At 40.4% G+C, this 19,926-nt stretch overlaps 1 protein-coding gene across 1 annotated transcript in view; it reads left to right on the forward strand.

Moving 5' to 3' along the window:
- The first annotated feature begins 234 nt into the window (after positions 1-234).
- ARP5 (actin-related protein 5) overlaps positions 235-19,926 on the forward strand; it is a 142,270-nt gene continuing 122,578 nt past the window's right edge. The window contains exons 1-4 of the mRNA XM_089439536.1: positions 235-406; positions 534-659; positions 742-812; positions 1,787-1,911. Of these exons, the coding sequence (XP_089295662.1) occupies positions 559-659; positions 742-812; positions 1,787-1,911 (297 nt within the window). The 5' untranslated portion in view covers positions 235-406; positions 534-558. The remainder of the gene's footprint in view (positions 407-533; positions 660-741; positions 813-1,786; positions 1,912-19,926) is intronic.

Here is a 19,926-nt window from a genome sequence, read left to right on the forward strand (position 1 = left end):
GTGGAGGAATTGTATGGACGGTCAAAAGTGATCGAACCCATAAAAAAATTTAGCAAAATTTTGTAAAAGCAGTTTGAATGGTGTTTTTATAGTGAAAATAGATTCAGCACCATCAACAACTTCTAAGACATTTAACCTTTTTAAATTTAACAATTATAACATAAATTTACAAAAATCCTTCCTAAATTTTCTCTAAATAAATAAAACCAGAACCTCTAAATAAAACCAGAACCAAACCAGAACCTCGTTAGACTAAACGATTAAAAAAAAACATATTAATTTGAACTTTCAGAGTAGGCAAAAACAAGCCAAACCCAAGCGAGCGATATTGAGTATTTGTATGCTATAAATAATTGTTTGAACGATATATTTCAGACTTCATATCCATTCCGTGCGTCAGATTACAGTTAAGAGATATTTTGCAGTTCGCTTTCTGACGAAAGTTCGTTAGAACAGAACTTGGTTATATAACTCTCAAAATTCTAAGAAGCTTGTTCATATAGGCCTCAAGGTCGACATTGTTTCTGTTGCAGGGCAGAGTGAAGCATAGTCGTAAGCATGCCGTTTATAACAAGACCACCTCGTCAGACCGATTATGCCCTCATTGCAAATGAATGCCCAATAGTCATGGACAATGGTGCCTTCAATTGCCGCGTTGGGTAACTCTCAGCACATTCTACCTCATATACAAGCCGACTTCCCTTTTGGATTAAGGTTAATGTAGGGCTTTGTTTATTGCAGGTGGGCGGGGGAAGACGAACCACGTTTTCTGTTTCGAAATATCCTTCAGAGGCCCCGTCACAAAACCTCAGGTAAATACTTTCAGCCTATCTCTTTTTCTTAATGGCTTACCTGGACATTAACGTCGTGTAATATTTAACCTAGTATACTCCGAGCTCACAATATAATCAGCTTATTCGATTGACTGTTCAATTAGGGAAATGGATGATATATGAGCCTAGCATGATCTTCTGAAAACCACAGTATTTAGGGTAATTGTATTTGAAAACGATTTGTACCTCCTTGAAGTGGGTACATTGTCCTTACTGCTGTTTCAAAAGCCTCGTTGCAATTTTGCCCATAATTCCCTTTTTTGGTGCCAATGAGGCTGCGATATGTATTTCACCATTTTGAACTTTTTTTCCTGTGAGCTGTGGAGGATAGGTTCCCTGGAAAGGCCAAAATGACGTAGTTGCAGAGATATTGCCAGAAGTTGATTAGAAGCCCCTGTTTCAAAAGAGGCATCCCAATAAAACGGATTTAATTTAATTTAAATATGAAGTCCACTGGTCATAAATGGCTAATGGGACTACAAAAAAGTACAAGGATGACTAAACACAGAGCGTGAAAACTAGTAAAATAAACAAAACAGTACAAGGGATTGCCAAAATAAATACTGTGGAACCATAGAGAGCCGAGAAGAATTAAATGGCCGAGGGGTAGAAGGACATCGACAAAAAAGCCGAAAACCAACAAAGCTGTCAGCCTTCAGCTGTTCTAACATCCAAAGCCAAGAAAAATTGTGCACCGAGATTCCTGTTTTCAATAGTTGTATGTCCCGAAGTCTATACTGCTGACTCACCTATTATTGGAGTTTTGCACATGATGCATCTTGTATTTGGAACTCTTAGAGGCTGGACGTAAGTTGATGAGCTTGGAGGTGCATTTAAGAGCTGCAAGAATACTCTTGATTGTGATATGTTTCCTTTCATTTTACAGCACTATTTTTTTCCGCTTGGTTTTTACGGGAAAAAGTAATTTTAGTAGTTGCATTGCATTGGAGCAGGTGAGGTTGTAAACATTATTGGAGATTTTGATCTTGGATTGATGAAGTTCTTTGATTTTACACGCTCAACACTACGATCAGCTTTTGACAGCAATGTTGTGTATCAATTTGAGACAATGGAATATGTAAGAATCTTTTCCCCAAATGGAAGTCTTTCCACTTTACTTTGTTTGGGTACATGAAGTTATATATATATATATATAGAAGTGATTGGTATTCCTTTGTTGTGATTAATGCTCATATTTGTAGTTTTTGTCCAAGAAGTTACACAACAAGAATACGAAATCTATGTTGTGAATTTAAATAAATATGAATATATTACAGGGGTAAATTAATAAAAAGCATGGTTGCATGTACGTGGTATTTATGTTGCCTTTCATGCAAATTCACATAATCCTCAAAGCCCTTAGTGTCATTAAATTATGGTTATATCTATTTTGAAGATGAGAAATCATGTCATTTCTTTTGCATTTCTAGAGAATAATTCAAACATTTATGCAAGAGTAACAAACAATGTTATTAGGACTGGACCAAACCGGCCTGAACCGGCCTGTCCTACCGTTTTGAGGCAAAAACTGGTTGAGACCGGTGACTTGAACCATTTTTTGGCCGGTTTGGTACAGTAAAGCCATGTAGAACGTAGGAAGAAGTAAAAGTGACAGTGACATTCTCTTTTATCTTTCATTTTCATCCTTTTACTTAAATTTTTAACATTACCATGAAAGGACTTAGGATGTTTGAGAGTGGTTCCGACTTCATTGGATTTCATATGGAGAAAGTAGAATTTTAGATCTCATTCAAAATCCAACAGACCTAATAGTTTTTCAGGATTTTAGGATTGGGGGCATTACAATGTTTCCATTGGATTGTATCATGTATGAGGGTATTGAACTAGCATTTAATCAAGAGCACCAATCTATCTATGTACTTTGATGTTAGTGGCATTGATCGTTGAACTCTTCTATCATGATCCTACTAAAAATGTACCCATCATTCAAACAAAATCTTGAATTGACATGCTAAGCATTTTTAATCTTATTTTAATGCTTAGAAGGTGATATTGTGACGATGATCCCAATATAGGCAATTTTTTTGACGATATGTAGGTATTTGTTGTAGAATGATTTTTTTTTTGGATGCTAGAGGCCATCTAGGTCTTGTTTTTTTGATGTATTTTCAGTTCAAAGATGGATTGCACTCGGTGTTATTTTGGTTATGTGCACCCTTACATGCTCTATAAATGAGAACTTTTGCTTATTTGTGTATAAATGGTTTGGCTTCAAATGGATGCACATGAATATATGTGGTTTTCTTGAAAATTGAATATTTTGTGTTTTTGGTTGACCAGTTTATTGGTCCGGTTCTCATCGATTCCCGGTCTGGGGGGTTTACCATTTTGATGACCGGTTCGGTTCTGATAACATTGTACAAATCGTGACTCCTCTAGTCTTAAAGATTCAACAAAATTATTAGTGTTAAGGTAAAATCAGAATTAATAGATTTAAAATCCTTACATATATTTGGTTGTAGGAACCCAAAACCTCAATTGAAGAATCAAACTAGGGTCTTCATCTAGGTACGCACTCTTATTAATTTATCATGCTAAGGACTTGGTTCATCAAAGAATTCCAAGAGGAATAAATATCAAGTGAGATATAATATAATGGTCCCCTTGTAAGATTTTCCTTCGGTACATCTCAGACATGTACCTTCATGCTCTTCTTGAATTCAGGCATCCCTGTCACCATCTGACTCACATCGGGTAGGGCCCCATAAGTAGACCTCCGGTGTTATAGATGAGATATGTCAATTGACATGATCTCCAATGGACCATCCCGCAACTTGATACAAATTGCCAACCCTGAATCCATGAGAAAAAGCATCTTTGAAATTTCTATTTTCAAACACGTACCTTTCCATTGATGAATGCCACCCTGAAACCTTTGACTCCATTGCCGAAATGGACACCAGGTTCTTCTTATGATCAGGTACATAAAAGAGATTCTATAAACGAATCAAGTTACCCTCATTCAATTGAGGGGTAACATTCCGTACACCCTTTTCGGGATAGGTGGCATCGACTCCAAGTATAATCCTATGATTGTTTCCATCTCTACTAAATTAGAGAGATCGCCCTTTTATCCGATGAAGTGCCTTGAAGCACTACAATCAATAAGCCAGATTCCGAGTCTGAAGGAGAGGGCCAATACAAGATAACACTTCTTTATCTTATCAGAAACAACATTTGATTCTTCATACCTGTGGTTCCTTGCTTTCTTGAAGAGTGGGCTATTTCCTTGATGACCTGCATTGCCTGTCATTCCTCTGATCATTGAAGATGTCCCGAATGATTGTTATCATCATTAGGTGATGTGTCCCTACCTCGGACACTCCTTCGCATAATGGCCGAACTTATTACACCCAAGGCATTTGCCTTTCCTTCCACCCTTAGATTTGGACTTCCCATTGAAGTGATCTTTAGGTAGGCCATTAGAAGCTTCCGTTGCGCCATTCTGATAATATTCTCTACTTCGATTTCACCCTTGGTGAATTTGAAGAGGGATGAGGAATCCACTGATCCTTTTGTCCTTTCCAACTGTCTTCGGTGATTGCTCTTTCACTCTTGCTTGGGCTTTGTCTTCACCTTAGCTCTGACACCATGTTAATTTTAAGTATGTTCTATGCTTAGAGCAATTTATTTCAATTTTCATAGTTAGCTCAATATCTTTTCCAAATTAGCAATCACATCAGCATTAAAGTAAACCGCAAATAGAACATAAACATAACTCGCATAAGACAAGCCAAGACAAGAGGACACAAGATGTGGTGCTAGCCAGGGACAAACCCCAATGTGGGGAAACCCTTGATCAATTCTTCTTATATGTTCTTCAATAGTTCAACAGAGAGAGAGAGAGATAGTACATTTACAACAGAAGTCAACACTTTGACTTATCTAGATAAGAGCATAGATCATCTCTAAGAAGATGATACATGAGATTAGTTGAAGACATGCTGCTTCAACTGATTCTCCAAGGTGACTCCTTCACCTATCATTGTGCTGCATCTCGTCATCATGCTGCACCTCACCGTGCTGCACCATGCTGCACCTATCATCATAATGCTGGACCTCATGACCATGCTATACACATCATATTGCTTGCCATGCTGTCCATGCTTGCTGCTGTCCCATGTGCCTTTGCTGTCATGTCACAGTTGCTGTCCCACTTTACCTAGCCATACCTTGCTGTTGTCCCATACGTCTTAGATGCACCATGTAGCCTTGCTGTCCCATGCATCTTAGTAGCACTATATACCTTGTTGTCCTATGCATCTTAGCAGCACTATGTACCTTGCTGTCCCATGCATTGTGCTGTCCCAACATGTTGTTCATGACTGATCTGGTTAGGGCACTAGGCAGCCCTAACTCCACCTAACAGTCATCAAACAAGTCCCTTGATGACTATGACCCACCTTGGCAAGCTTCTTCCATAGCTACGATGCTTCCTTAGGATGCATATCAGCCCTTCACAGATCCGCTGTCACCTACAGCAGTTACTCGTACCACAACCCTCCATGCTGTCCCTTAGAGATGACTGCGACCTGGTTAGTAGGGCCTTTCTAGGCCTCTCGACCATCTAACTTTCACCTCCTAACAACTGCTCTAGTAGTCCCTTACTGCGGCCCTATAAACAGAGATATGAACCTCAAAACCATGCACAAACTCACCTATATTTTGCGGCTTGATTAGCAAGGTAACACTGCTCCAACGTGTCACAAAACAGTTTTTAAGCCATCCTTCTTGCCTCCTGCAATGTGGCTAAGAGTTGCGGCTCTTCTTCTCTAAAATCCACACCCAAAACAATGATAAGATGCTAGGGCTGTCCACAAACTTGGCTATCTCCTAGACCGCGTAGATACTAGGGCTGTCCTCCTTGTAGCGTTAGGGCTTCTCACTTGACTGTGTCCTCTTGATTAGGGCAACGTAGATCTTCTTCTAGACTGTGGTTAGGTTCTGCATAGAAGTTAGGGCTAAGACTGCGGCTAGGGCTAATTGTTAAGCTTCCTTTCCTTCTGTGTCTTAGGGCTACTTCCTCCTAGATTTCTCTCACACTAAAACCCAGGACAAGTGGAGATAAATCAAGATAGAAGTGTGTGTGAAATGACTCTCAAGTCATCTCCTTTTATACTAAAACGTTGAGCACATGTGGGGTTTATTTGGTCGCTGGCCTACCTTGACGAATTGTCTTATAACACAAATAAACTCATAACTCCATGAATACTTATCGGAATCAGATGATCTTTCGATCAATCCTACACCTCTCGATGAGAGGGATCCAAGAAAAATATCAGCTGCCATAAATAAGATAACCCACATGGAGTTTGGCCCTAGTTGCCAATTTGAACATACCCACTATCATTAGTTTTTCAATCCAAGGATGTGACTCATTGAGCAACCTCGCATTCATGCAAATCAAACTCTACATTCATTCATATCAAACGCCACATTCATGCATATCAAGTGAGGTATGATATTTTGAACATTACAGATCTCATTAGGAGTTTGAACTCTAAAGATATTTAAAATGTCTTATGGGTATAAAGACCTCCCATCTTGTACATATTCATTTAATAATATAATGCTTCTTGCTTTTTAGTTTATCTTGTTGATACTATGGTTACTATTTCATGTTAAAGCAACTCTAAGGTGGTCATGGATAAATTTGAATATAATGGACAAAATAAGGAGACATGTCATGTCTAGCCACTTATTCTTTTAATACCATAACACTTCTTTCTCTTTCTTTCATATTCGTGCTTGTTGTTTTATTTGTGAGATGGATGCATGCTATTTTTTTTTTCCGAAGAAATAGAATTCGTAATTTCCATTAAAAATAGAAGATTACATGTTGTAGATGCTGAAAGCATATGCAGTAGTGTGGGTAAAACCACTTACAATAACTATACTTCAAGAGAAGTAATGCAGAAAAGCCCTTAAAACAGGGCAGCAAGAAGAATGGATATGTAAACCCCAACAGGAGTATACCCCTACCCATCACAAGCTAAAATAAACAGAAAATAAAACAAAAGCTCCTGAGAAATGTGCAGAAAGTTCGAAATGGCCGCCAAAACAAGGAGGAGAGGCACGAAATGGAAGGGAGCAGCCAAAGTAGCCACACCCCCCCACCCCCTCAAAACTCTCCTGCTGAATCCGAAGAACCAGAGGAAGAAACCACCCATATCTCCAAAGAAGCCAGATAAAAACCAACCAGTACAGCCATAGATGAGGCGGCACGAATCGGTGCAGAGACTGACTCTACACCACAGATCCCTCAACGCCCCCAATAACTGCAGAGGTAGCCAGCAGAAAGCCAAAAAACAACGCCTCAGCAAGGGAACCCATCAGGGTCCACCCAGAGCGGAAGCGATTCGGATCCGGGGGCAGAGGCGGCTAGGGCAGCCACCTCGCCCCCAACAAGAATAACAAGAGGCCCAAGCAAAGCCCACGCCCCCGCACCGCGGCTCAGCACAAAGAATGTAGGCAAAACAGAGCCGCCGAAGATGAGCAAGTCCGCCGAATGGACACACTCCGCCGCCACCAAAACTCAGTGCTCAAAGCGAAACCGGACGCGCTGTGGAAGATCCGCAGTAGAGAGAGGTAGCGGAGGCCGATGAAGAAACCACAGGTTACCGGAGCCGCTGAAAACTGCAAGCCCCACCAGATGCAGCGAGCCCGTCGGAGCACCAAGCGATGTCGGAAGGGGGGCGGCCTGAAGCCCGAGGTAGCCCTGCCGCCGCAGGCGCTAGCAGCAACCAAGGCCGAAACGAAACCCTAGCGCCGAAAAACTCCGCTCGATGGATGCATGCTATTTTTCAGACAATGGTTACTATTCTATGCTAAAGGAAACACTAAAGCTTTGGGCAATGTTATGTAACGTATTTAGTTATACTTATATGTAATATTTAATTATAGTTGTTCACGGGTCATGGTTCTAATAGAGATAGTAGTGGCATGTCAAGCCACCTGCCAAGTTTCAATTCTTTATGAGGCATGATTAAATGGTTGGAACATGTGACAATTTTATGTTTTCTGTCATTTTGATAGAAGAGTTAGCTTAGCCAATTGAGAGTGCTTGCGTTCAATGGTTCACATCTCTAGTATTGTTTCACTTGTGTAAGTGGGCTACTTATAGTGCTTGACCTCTTTGACAAATTGTAATGCTTTTATTGAGTTTAAACTTTAAAGGAAGCACTTGAAAAATTGCTTAATTAATAATGCACATGCATATGTAACGCAAGTGGTTAGCTCAATTGGTTGTAGCCAATGTTGTTTGGCATTTGGCTATTACCATGTCAGCAAGTGCTTGGTTAGCATCCCTTTTTTAGGCGCACTAATATATGCGAATGGGTTTACTATGGATGCCATCCATGAATGTGGGGTAGTATTCATTGGATTTACTTGAGGTTTTCCTAAGAAAAAATGACAAATGCATTTTTTCCATGTGTGTGTGCATGTGCGTATGTTTATGGCCATTTGCACTTTTTATTATATAGTACCTGATGACATTTTTCCAGTGTTCCACGGGACTCGCCCCCCCCCCCCCCTAGGGGTCTAGTTTCCTCGCTCCCCCGTGCTCCGGGGACTTGGGGACGAGTAGGGGACGTTTCCCCACGCTCCCAAAATGGAGGAAACTCGGGGGGACGTGCCAGGGAAACGTTTCCCTTCCCTGAGGGGACGTTTCCCCACGCTCCCAAAAAAATGGCCTTGCTTATAGTTTATGATTTAATAGACCTAAAGTGGTACAAAGCTACTCATGTTCTGTATGGGGATAACGTCTTGTGTTGTCTTTTGGTTTCAACAAGCATTATTTTAGAGGGTCAGTATCATGGAAATTTGCTGGACCATATAGCACGTACATGAATTTTCCCTTTTAAAACTTCTCCTTTTTTTCTCAAGTGATGGTTGGATTACAGTGGGGAGATAACTGGAGTGACAAGCAAAGAATATGAGACATTCAGTTTGTGTTTTTAATTTGCATGACATTTGACATACAAACTATGGAAGCAGCACCTATGTCATGTGGGAAATAATTGGGTGGACTATAGACTAACATGCGTTTCCTGCAAGCATGACAAAATACTATGGGCAACAAGAAATCTCATGAACTTTTGTTATATATGAATTTATACAGTTACAAAATTGACACAGAGCACAGTGGCTCAGCTTGAATTCTCAGGTCTGAAAATTATTTTCACTCCTGAAATACACTGCTACTTTGAAGTTTGAACTGCATGGCATTGCTCTAATAAGGTAGACAAATTATCCATGCCATCGTTGGTCACCCAAGTTGGTTCGCAGATGGTCATCCTGTAGTCAATGTCATTTGATAATAAACTGTCAGAAACTCTTTCATGTGATCTTCTCATCTCTCCTGGAACTAAAACTCTTCTTTCAGCATATGGTGTACTGTCTATATTATATATAATATAACAAACTTTCTAGCTGTTGGATCCAATACAGCTGGACAACCCATTGTAGTTGCCCCTTCTACTGCCAATGCAATGTTCCTGATCTGTTCATTTACCTTTTCACAGAATTCAGTGGCTACCTTATCAAGCTGAAGCTCTCCCTCTGTCTGACCAAAATCTAAATTAGAATTTGACCAAGCTGAATTAGAATTTTAAATTTATTATTTTATATGATATTATAAATTTGGATAATGTCAAATGATATTCATATCAATGATCATGCTTTGCAGCTTTTCAATTCAAACCAAATTGTCATAGTGGACTCAATTAATAAATTATATTTTATATTTATAAAATTTTAAGACCCTGACGCTCCCCACGTTTCCTAAAAAATGGTTGGGAGCTTTTGCATAGGCCGCTCCTGCGCCCCCTCGCTCCCTCGCCCCCTTGTCCCGGAACCTTGGTGGAACATTGCATTTTTCGAAGTAAACCTTGTGGGGAACCCAAAGGATGCTTTCCACATTCTTGGGTGGCATGTTGAGCAAACTCGCTGGCATAGATTAGTTGCACCTCATCAAGCCTGTTTGCAAGGAACTAGCCAAATGCCTAGCAATTGGTGACAACCAATTGAGTTAAAACCTTGGGCTATATAATGGCAAATATAATGTAATATGCAACATATAATACATAGTGTATAAGTTTTTCTGGCTATAGTAAATCAACAACTTGGAATGGTTTTTGTGACAATGACTTAGGTTCGAATCTTGACAAGCATGCTTCTACCTCTCATGAGATTTGCCGAATGTGGCTAGCTATGTTGTGCCTTGTGCTAATTAATAATTGTAGTCTTTGAGTAGAGTATTATCTGTTGAGAAATCTAGGGGCAACTAGTTTAGGTGATTTCTCTTACTTTGATAATTACTTGTGATGTATTTTTACTTAACTTAATTAGCTTCTTTACTTGATTATAATTAGTGTTCTTATCATCAAGCAACTACCAAACAATAAATAACAATGAGACAAGAGGACACAAGATATAGGCTATTAGCTAGGGGCAAGTGCTAATTAATAATTGTAGTCTTTGAGTAGAGTACTATCTGTTGAGAAATCTAGGGGCAACTAGATTAGGTGATTTCTCTTACTTTGATAACTGCTTGTGATGTATTTTTACTTAATTAGCTTCTTCTTTACTTGATTATAATTAGTGTTCTTATCATCAAACAACTACCAAACAATAAATAACAATGAGACAAGAGGACACAAGATATAGGCTATTAGCTAGGGGCAAAACCTCTCTTCTTTAGAGGAAAGCCCACAAGAATTCTTTTCTTCTTATAGACCTTCAAATTACGAATTCCAAGACCAATGACCCTTGACCAAGACCCCTCTAAGACCAAGTCAAACTTCTCTTTTGAAGAACTTTCTTCTAGCAAAATCAACCCAAGTCAAACCAACTTCACAATTGCTGCAACTCTCTTCTTTGACCTCAACTTCAGACCTGCAATTATGGCTGCAATTTCGGCTACTTCTGTTGAAGCCCTAGATCACATGTTTGGTTGGAATATGGGTGAAATTGCCTCTTTTCTTCTTCGCTTGGACAACAACTTCTTCTTCAACAATTTGACGTACTAAATTTACCTTCTTTTGATCCTAAATTTGACCTCAATATGGTGACTGTACTTTTGCTCTACTGCAACAAATTCTGCCCTAGTCTCTTTGCACGTGTGAAAGGAATTAGCCCTAAAACAGTCTTCAAAGATTCGGTTTTCTTCCTCTTATTTCTCTCTCCTTCGCTGGATATACTTGTGCTTCCAACGAACTTAATTGATGCCCTTACAAATGAGGTCGAGCTCTTTATATATAGGCTTCTTGTCACAACTTGTAGGCCGACTTATCACTTGCAAACGCCGACTTGTCTTAGAGGTTGTCTTGGACATATTTTGACCTACAATAATTCTTTTGACTTTATACATATGATGCCCAAATGGATCTTCCAAAATGACAATGACACAATTGACTTGATGACTCAATGACAAGCCCTAGAAGCAATCAATGGGTGCTTGACCTATAAATGAAATGTTGAAAAATGTGTAACTAGGTTCGATCTTCATAAGTATGAAATGTATCTTTTGTAAATTATAAAATGAAAAAGAAATTATTATTACTATTACTGGAGCATGGGTTTCATGCTCAAGTTCTTTTATTTTATAGGTCACACACCCATTGAGTGCTTCTAGGGTTTGTCCTAGGTCTAGAAGTCAAAAGAGTCATTGTCATATATTGAAGAGCCCAATGGGAACATTGTAACTTGTAAAAAAAAATATTTGTCTTTAAAGAGTCGGAATACCCTCCAAGATCAAGTCGACCTAGAAGTTGTCAAGTCAGCGTAATTGAAGAGCCACGTCTACCCCTTGAAGAAGCCTATATAAGGAGAGGAACTCGTCCTCCAAAGGGACACTCACTCATCTCTCATTCTATGCGAAGAAGAGGACGAAGAAGAGGACAAAAAGAAGGACGAAGAAGAGGTTGAAGAAGGACGAAGTGTTTTGGGCTAATTCTCTATCTCTCACATGCTAGAGAAAGCTAGGGTTTCTGCGCAAGGGTTTCATCTAGTTCGATCTTGGAAGGAAGGAAGGAAAGAAGGCAAGCGAAGGCTACTAAGGGTATCTCTCAAGCCCTAAGTCACAAGAAAAGGCAAGCGAAGGACAAAAGAAGGCTCTAGAAAGAAGATCAAAGCCCCTTGTGTGGCAGCAATTGTTGCAGGGAAGTTGATTTGCAGTAGGAGGTCGAAGTTCTTGAAGCAGGGGGTCGAGTTGGTGCAAATTGGAAGAGATTTACCTGGGTTTGGCAAGTACAAGGTTTGCACATTATCTCAAGAGGTTGATCTTGATCTTGGAGGGTATTGGTTTGATTCATAAGGTCTTGGTATTCGTCAAGTGAAAGATCTATAAGAAGAGAAGAGATTTAAGGGTTTCCCCTCAAGAGGAGTGGTTTTGGATTTGGCTTGTAGCCTGTACATTGTGTCGTTGTTCTTATTGTTGTGGTAGCTATTTGATGTTTCTCACACTATAATAATAAGGATCAAAGTTAATAAGTAAAAAGATAACACAAATAGTTATCAAGTTGAAGAGAATTAACATATTCATTGCCCTATTGAATTCCATAAAATCATGATTACATATGTCATTATGAAGACTGAACCTAGTTATATATTTCAACACTCCCTCTTATGTAGGGAGGTATTCATAATCCATACAAGGTACTTGGACATTCTCAAACTGAAGAATTCTCATAAGAAGAGTTGAATCGGTAAGCCATCTCATAAGCTACTTCATTAGCTTATGCCAGAGCATCTCATCATACCAACTGACATTGTCACATAGCAAGGCCTTGACTAACAACTCTATCTCTCCACAAGATCGGAGCACAATGTTGGCGAGACCAATGACTGATAGACACCATCATCATTATCTCTCAAGGCACATACCCCACCTGGGTAGGACAATTCCTGTCTTCGAATAACACATCCTCAAGGAATTTCCTGTTCGACTACTTTTTCCTATTGGATGCCCTACCACATCCTCAAAGAGTATCAGAATCAATCTCAGAGGCTTACCCAATCCTCAATTCTTTCTTCATAACAGGAAGACAAGAATGATGTGTCTATCTCTCCCTCTCAACTAGGGAAGATATACTCATTCCTATAAAAGGAATATACTCAAACTCCCTCTTACCTAGTCATTGTTAGTTTTTGTAGCATCAGATGTGTTCTAGTCACGAAATTTGGTGGAGAGGTTAGAATACATGTATTCTCCAAAACCCAAAAGTTGTTTTTGGAAATTCCACCTAGAGACGACTTAATTAAAATAATTAATCGTTTTTTTAATGTTTCCTAACTCTAAATTTAGGAAATATGATTAATTAAAGGGTATTAATTAAGTCATGGTGAGAATCTTCTAGAAGAAGACATGGATCGAGTTCTAGTTAATATTAGCCATTGATTATATTTTAATCTTGGCCGTTGATGCCTCAACAAGAGATTATAAGAACTTCGATGGGGGTTGGAGAACACACTTGAGCCACCAATAGTTCGATTTCACTGGCAGATTGAACTCCAGAGTAGCAGCACTAAGTTGCCGTAGAGAGAGCTAGTGAGCTTGAAGCAGTGAGAGAGGGAAGGGATAGTAAGGTCAGAGGGAGATTTTCTAGTCCGGTGAGTGCATTGCAGAGAGGCAGCGTAGAGCCACACAGAGTCAACGCGGTGCTTTAGAGGGGAATCCGTATTTTGCTGGGGAGAAGCAATGATTCAGTGCTAGAAGCTAGAGTGGGAGACTGGAGGCCAGGAGAGTCCATCTTCTAGATAACAGTTGATCAGATAGCGAGAGAGACGCAGTTTTGAGTTGTGGTACGCAGTACGTCATAGGCTGATGCAGGGATTGTGTAGAGGCAGTAGAGAGCAACTCATTTTGAGCCGAGGTCAGTGTCGGATCGCTAGTGGGAGTGAGATTTTTCTCACTAGACTTATTGTCAGTCATTTCTCTGTATGTATTGCTAGATTTGGACATCCATAGTTTTGTACTTAGATTTACTACTGCATAATAATAAAACCCTCAACTGCTGCATCGGTTTTCCCGAGTTGGATTTTTCCGGGGACATTGGTCCAAAAACAACTGTGTATTTGTGTGTGTGCATCTATTCTTCCAACATTATTTTTCTTCCGCAATATTTTATCTGTGAAGGCTGTAGTGTATTAGTTTCGATATTTACCGTAGAATACAATATATAATTTGTTCAGTTTATTTAACAAATAAAAGAAACTTAATCAATTGTTGCAGTAGGATTCAGGGGTTTTGGAATTTTCAAATGGTATTGGAGCATAGATCATAAATTGGAGAGCTTAGTCACAAAAGAAAAGAGGAATTTTGAAACTTAGCCTAGGCAGTAACTCGAAACCCTCAAAGCCAGGAGGGTCGAGTTTTTGAGGAAAGGTCTATTTCTTTGAGAGAGTCAACAAAGAAATTAGATTTTACAGATTAAAGAGTACCAAAGGTAGAGGGAGCAACAATATTTTCCTTGCAGAGAAGATCTTCAGCTAGGATGCAGTTATTTTGCAGCAGTTTGCTAGTGCAAAATAACGTCAGGAGGAAGGAAGAGCACACACTGAGGGAATTCTTTTCTCAGGGAACTTCTAGTCCAGAAGTTCGATTTTTCCCAGCAGAGCAACAATAGTTGTGAGCATATTTGCCCACTCCAACAGGGAGTGCATAGAGCTAGTCAACAACTGCGTAGAGGAGAAGAGGAGGAATTCGACTTTTTGAGGAGATGGCATCAGCAGGGTTGAGAGATCAAGATCGGTTGGAGGGAGCCTCCAACTATGTGATCTGGAAGGCAAGAATTTCTTGTCTTCTAGATGAATATGAACTCAAAGCATACATCGATAATGTGGTAGTTGTAACCGCAGATGCAGATCCGCTAAAGACCTACAAGAAGGAGATGGCAAAAGCAAAGAGGCTGATTCTTGATGGGGTTCGAGATCACATGGTGTCTCACATAGCTGGCAAAGATACTGCCTGACAGATGTGGGAGGCTCTTGCTATGCTATACCAGCGATCTTCCGAGCAACGAAAGATGTATCTTGAGGAGAAGCTGAGATGTACGAGGATGTAGAAAGGGGAGCACATAGACCCCTTCCTCACTAGGCTTCAGAATGTCTGGGACCAATTGTCTATAGTAGGGTTAGCACCCTAACCTACAAAATTGGTGCGGTTAGCTCTAAACAACGTTTCTGAAGATGGTAGGTCTTCGTCCAGAGTATTCTATGCAGAGACAAGTTGCCGGATTGGGACTGAATGTGGGCTGATCTGCAGTAGGAGGAGATGAGGCGAGATTTGGCGAAGAGCATCATCAGTGGCACCAGCAACAGTAGTGGGACGAAGCAAGTGAAGGAAGAAGAGAATGTGGCCCTTGCATCAAAGGGACAGTAGGAGCAGCGCAGGAGGATGAAGGATCTTTCCAAGGCCAAATTCTTTAGATGTGGTGAGCTTGGCCACTATAGCACTCAATGTCCTCTCAGAAAGAAGGACAAGGAGGAGAAGCAGGATCAACAGGCTGCATCTGCAGATCGACAGGCTATCCTCCATGTTGTCCCATTATGTTTGTAGCACCATGCTATTGCTGCTGTCCCATTGTAACATTGTTGTACCATGTTGTTGTCCCAATGTGTTTGTAGCACCATGCTATTGTTGCTGTCCCATTGTAACATTGTTGTACCATGCTGCTGTCCCAATGTGTTTGCACCATGCTATAGCTGTTGTCCCATTGCAACATTGTTGTACCATGCTGCTGTCCCAATGTGTTTGCAGCACCATGCTATTGCTGTTGTCCCGTTGTGCCATCATTGCACCATGCCATTGCTGCTGTCCCATTACACCATGCCATTGCTGTTGTCCCATTGCACCATGCCATTGCTGCTGTCCATTGTAAGCATTGTTGTGCTTGCACTTCTGGTTAGGGCATGTGCCACTGCCCTTAACCCAACACACAGCAAGACTAGCCCTCTAAATGACTGCGACCTAGTCAAGGTAGAGTGTTGCCTCCTCATGTTGCTGTTCTGGGCATATGGTAGCCTCTCAAGTCTACACACAGCCCTGTTTTGGAGTGGCTAGGCTTGCGGCCTACCACAGATCTCTGCGGCACCCTAACAACCCTCCAAAACAGTCAATCCTTACCTCTTGCTGCCCTCAACCAATCTACAATTCTTCTTTCCTAACTCGGCCTCCATGCAAGTGTGAACAGTCCTCAAAATACATCCATTGCACCTTCAACAACTCGACTTTCAACCACAGATTTCTCCCATGCTATCCACGCTGTCCCAAAATCTCCTCGGCCTCCTTTACAACAACTCGGTCCTCCAAAAGACCCATGACTTTGCTGTGGGTAAGACATATTTGGGCAGCGTATAGGTGTTTGCAATTAGGGCTCTTTCTGTCACTGCGTCTAGGGTTAGATCTCCCCTATAAGATTGCGGCTAGGGCATCCTCCTTAAGACTGTGTTTGCCATGATCACCGATATACCTCCAGGAGTGAGGTGGGGTGATTTGGTTTTGTAGCCCTAGAGAGCTACAGGTTGGGCAGGATTCTTGAGGAGGTCCACCTCATGAATCAATATGTCACTACAGGAGCCCATAACATGCAGTAACAGGATGGATCAGTGGCAGTTGGTGCAGTCAGATGTCAGAGTGACAGATGCAGTGGCTAGTAGTGGTCAGATACTGGACAACGCAGTGCAGAGTTGGCATAGAGCAGTGTCAACAACAACGCAGAGGTTTCAGTGACAACTTAGAGTCTAGCAGCAGTTAGGACTCGGGTGACAGCAGTTAGGACTCGGGTGACAGATACATCATACTGATCACAGTTGATTCAGTATTTTGGATGCTTTTTAGTTGTAGATGTTGCAGTTGTAGTGCAGATGCAATAGTTGACAACAATTTAGCAGGGTCAACAGCAACATAGATGCAACTCATATCAGGCGTAGTAGTGATGGGCAGAGCAGCCAGACATTAGCAGTGTGACAGGAGGTGGTGCAAAGAACACATTCCTTGCTAAGAGGGAGTGTTAGTTTTTGTAGCATCGGATGTGTTCTAGCCACAAAATTTGGTGGAGAGGTTAGAATACATGTATTCTCCAAAACCTAGAAATTGTTTCTAGAAATTCCACCTAGAGTGACTTAATTAAAATAATTAATCATTTTTTTAATGTTTCCTAAGTCTAAACTTAGGAAATATGATTAATTAAAGGGTATTAATTAAGTCCTGGTGGAAATCTTCTAGAAGAAGACATTGATCGAGTTCTAGTTAATCTTAGCCATCGATTATGTTTTAATCTTGGCCGTTTATGCCTCAACGAGAGATTATAAGAAGAAACTCGATGGGGGTTGGAGAACACACTTGAGCCACCAGGAGTTCGATTTCACTAGCAAATCGAACTCCATAGTAGCAGCGTTGAGTTGCTGGAGAGAGAGCTACTGAGCTCGAAGCAGTGAGAGAGGGGCAGGGATAGTAAGGTCGGAGGGAGATTTTCTAGTCCGGTGAGTGCATTGCAGAGAGGCAACGTAGAGCCACGTGGAGGCAGCGCAATGCTTCAAAGGGGAATCCATATTTTGTTGGGGAGAAGCAGTGATTCAGTGCCAGAAGCTGGAGTGGGAGCTCGGAGGCTATGGGAGTCCATCTTCTAGACAACAACTAATCAGATAGCGAGAGAGACGTAGTTCCGAGTTGTGGGACACAGTCCTGCGTAGGTTGATGCAGGGACTATGCAGAGGTAGCAGAGAGCAACTCATCTTGAGCCAAGGTCAGTGTCGGATCGCCAATGGGAGTGAGATTTTTCTCACTAGACTTATTGTCAGTCATTTCTCTGTATGGATTGCTAGATTTGAGCATCCATAGTTTTGTACTCAGATTTACTACTGCATAATAATAAAACCCTCAACTGCTGCACTGGTTTTCCCGAGTTTTTCCGAGGACATTGGTCCAAAAATAACTGTGTATTTGTGTGTGTGCATCTATTCTTCCAACATTATTTTTCTTCCGTAGTATTTTATTTGTGAAGGCTGCAGTGTATTAGTTTCGATATTTACTGTAGAATACAGTAAATAATTTGTTCAGTTTATTTAACAAATAGAAGAAACTTAATCAGTTGCTGCAGTATGATTCAGGGTTTTCCGAATTTTCACAGTTACTTGCCCAAGCTCTATCTTAAATAGGGACTTATTTCCAATCAATAGCCATCTGTTCTTTGGTGGAGATCATGGTACTATCAGCTGCTTGTAGGGCTCCTCTTTCGATGTCATGAACTTCGACTTCTTCATCATGGAGCCTTCATCTTCTAGATCTTCTTTGTAGGGCATTGACCATCCATCACTTTCCTTCAACGAACCATAGGGTTGAACCAATAGTCATGTCATCCTTCTCTTCATCGAAAAGTGATCTTCTCGTCCACATTTGGCTTTCCTTCATACATCTACCTCTTCCAAGTCATGTTTCTTTTAGGATCTTCCACATCCAATCACATGGGTATTGATCGCAGGTGACTTCTACAATCTTCTTTCAGTAGCCCTGTAACAACTGAACCAAATGTTTTTCAAAAATAAAAATGAATAGCAAATCAAACCTTTTTATGATGGCCTTTCATCACGACTTCAACTTCTTGCAACATCAACATCCTGCACATGTATGCACCCATCTCCACGACATATATTACCAAGGTTTTCCTTTTCCATCATACATATCAAGGTCTTCATGCATTCTTCTTCCATGGAGATGTCATAGCTAATCCTTCTAGTTATTGAATGCTGATCACATATCAAGAGTCAAGACTATAGTTGCATCTTTCACGAACTCTTCTTCTTATATTGCTTCCCCAAGAATTTCTATACATAGTTCCTTCATCATTGTCAACCACCTCATATTCCATATGAGGTCATATTATGTTGATTTCAGCTATTCAATATGTGAACGAGTTCAAGGCATATTGTCTTCATGCCTTTATGCATCTTTTTAAAGTAAGAGATCCTTCTTCTTTGATCATGCTCATGAGATAGAGCATTCTTTCATTCTAACTGCAACCATATGATGACATGACTTTATCTATCTATTTCCAAATATATACATAGTCATACCCCTTCCTTCATGTGGTCATCTAGACTTCCTTCAACAACTTCCTTTCTTTGCTTGAAGATTAAGTACTTCAATCAACTTGACATGCTTGCACTCCTTTGTCACGATGTCATCATTCTTCTAAACAATGGATCCCACACAAGGTGGAATGAGACACTTGCTTCTACCAAGTAGAGGCGAATATTCTTATAAAGATTCTAGTGGAGGATCTCGATGACCCTCATTCTGCAAATGCTCCTTTCTAATAATGATGATGTATGATGACCTTTTTTCATCTTCTATCATGCTAGATGGTTTTCTTCCAAGATTGTCTTTTCATGTTTTTAATGAAGATACCATGAGCTACTTCTTTACTATCATGATGACTGCTACAACCTTGTAGATTTCTACTTCGACCATCCTTTCAAGCTTCTATAATGACGTCATGAGCTCTTTTCTATTGCCATATTTTAATATGATGCATCCTATCATACTTATAATGCTTCTCATCCTAACTGCGATCTTTAACCATAATCTTTAACCATAGTAGAGGTATTTTAACCTCCTACTTCTCCTTGTTATGTACCTGAAGGTAAAATGTGTGAGAAACCTTAATATTGAAGATCTATCCCTTCTTCCTTCTTGGATTTCCTCTCATCAGGTTCTTCTAGTTCTTTTGTGAGATGGGCTTCATTCCTTTCTTTCCTTTTCTTGGTGTCCTTCTAACATTGGATCTTTGACATACCGATCTTCTTCTTTTTCTAAGGACCAAACTTTCCAAACTTTTCTTTTCTCCTAGCCATGGTAGCAAATGCTTGAACTTGTTCATTTGATCCCACATCACTTTTTGCCTTTAACCTAGTTTCTTCAATCTTACATAATGACCAAAGTTCACTGAATGGGGTGGCTTCCTTCTTTCCATAGATACTTGATACAAAGTTACCCCATTCATCAGGTAGTGCATTGAGCACAACGGTGGTCATTTCTTTATCAGACATTATTTCCCCTAACTCTTGTAGT

This window comes from Pinus tabuliformis, chromosome 9 (assembly GCF_031772625.1).
Source record: "Pinus tabuliformis cultivar Carrire ecotype Pingquan chromosome 9, CPIR1, whole genome shotgun sequence".
NCBI classification, from domain to species: Eukaryota; Viridiplantae; Streptophyta; class Pinopsida; order Pinales; family Pinaceae; genus Pinus; species Pinus tabuliformis.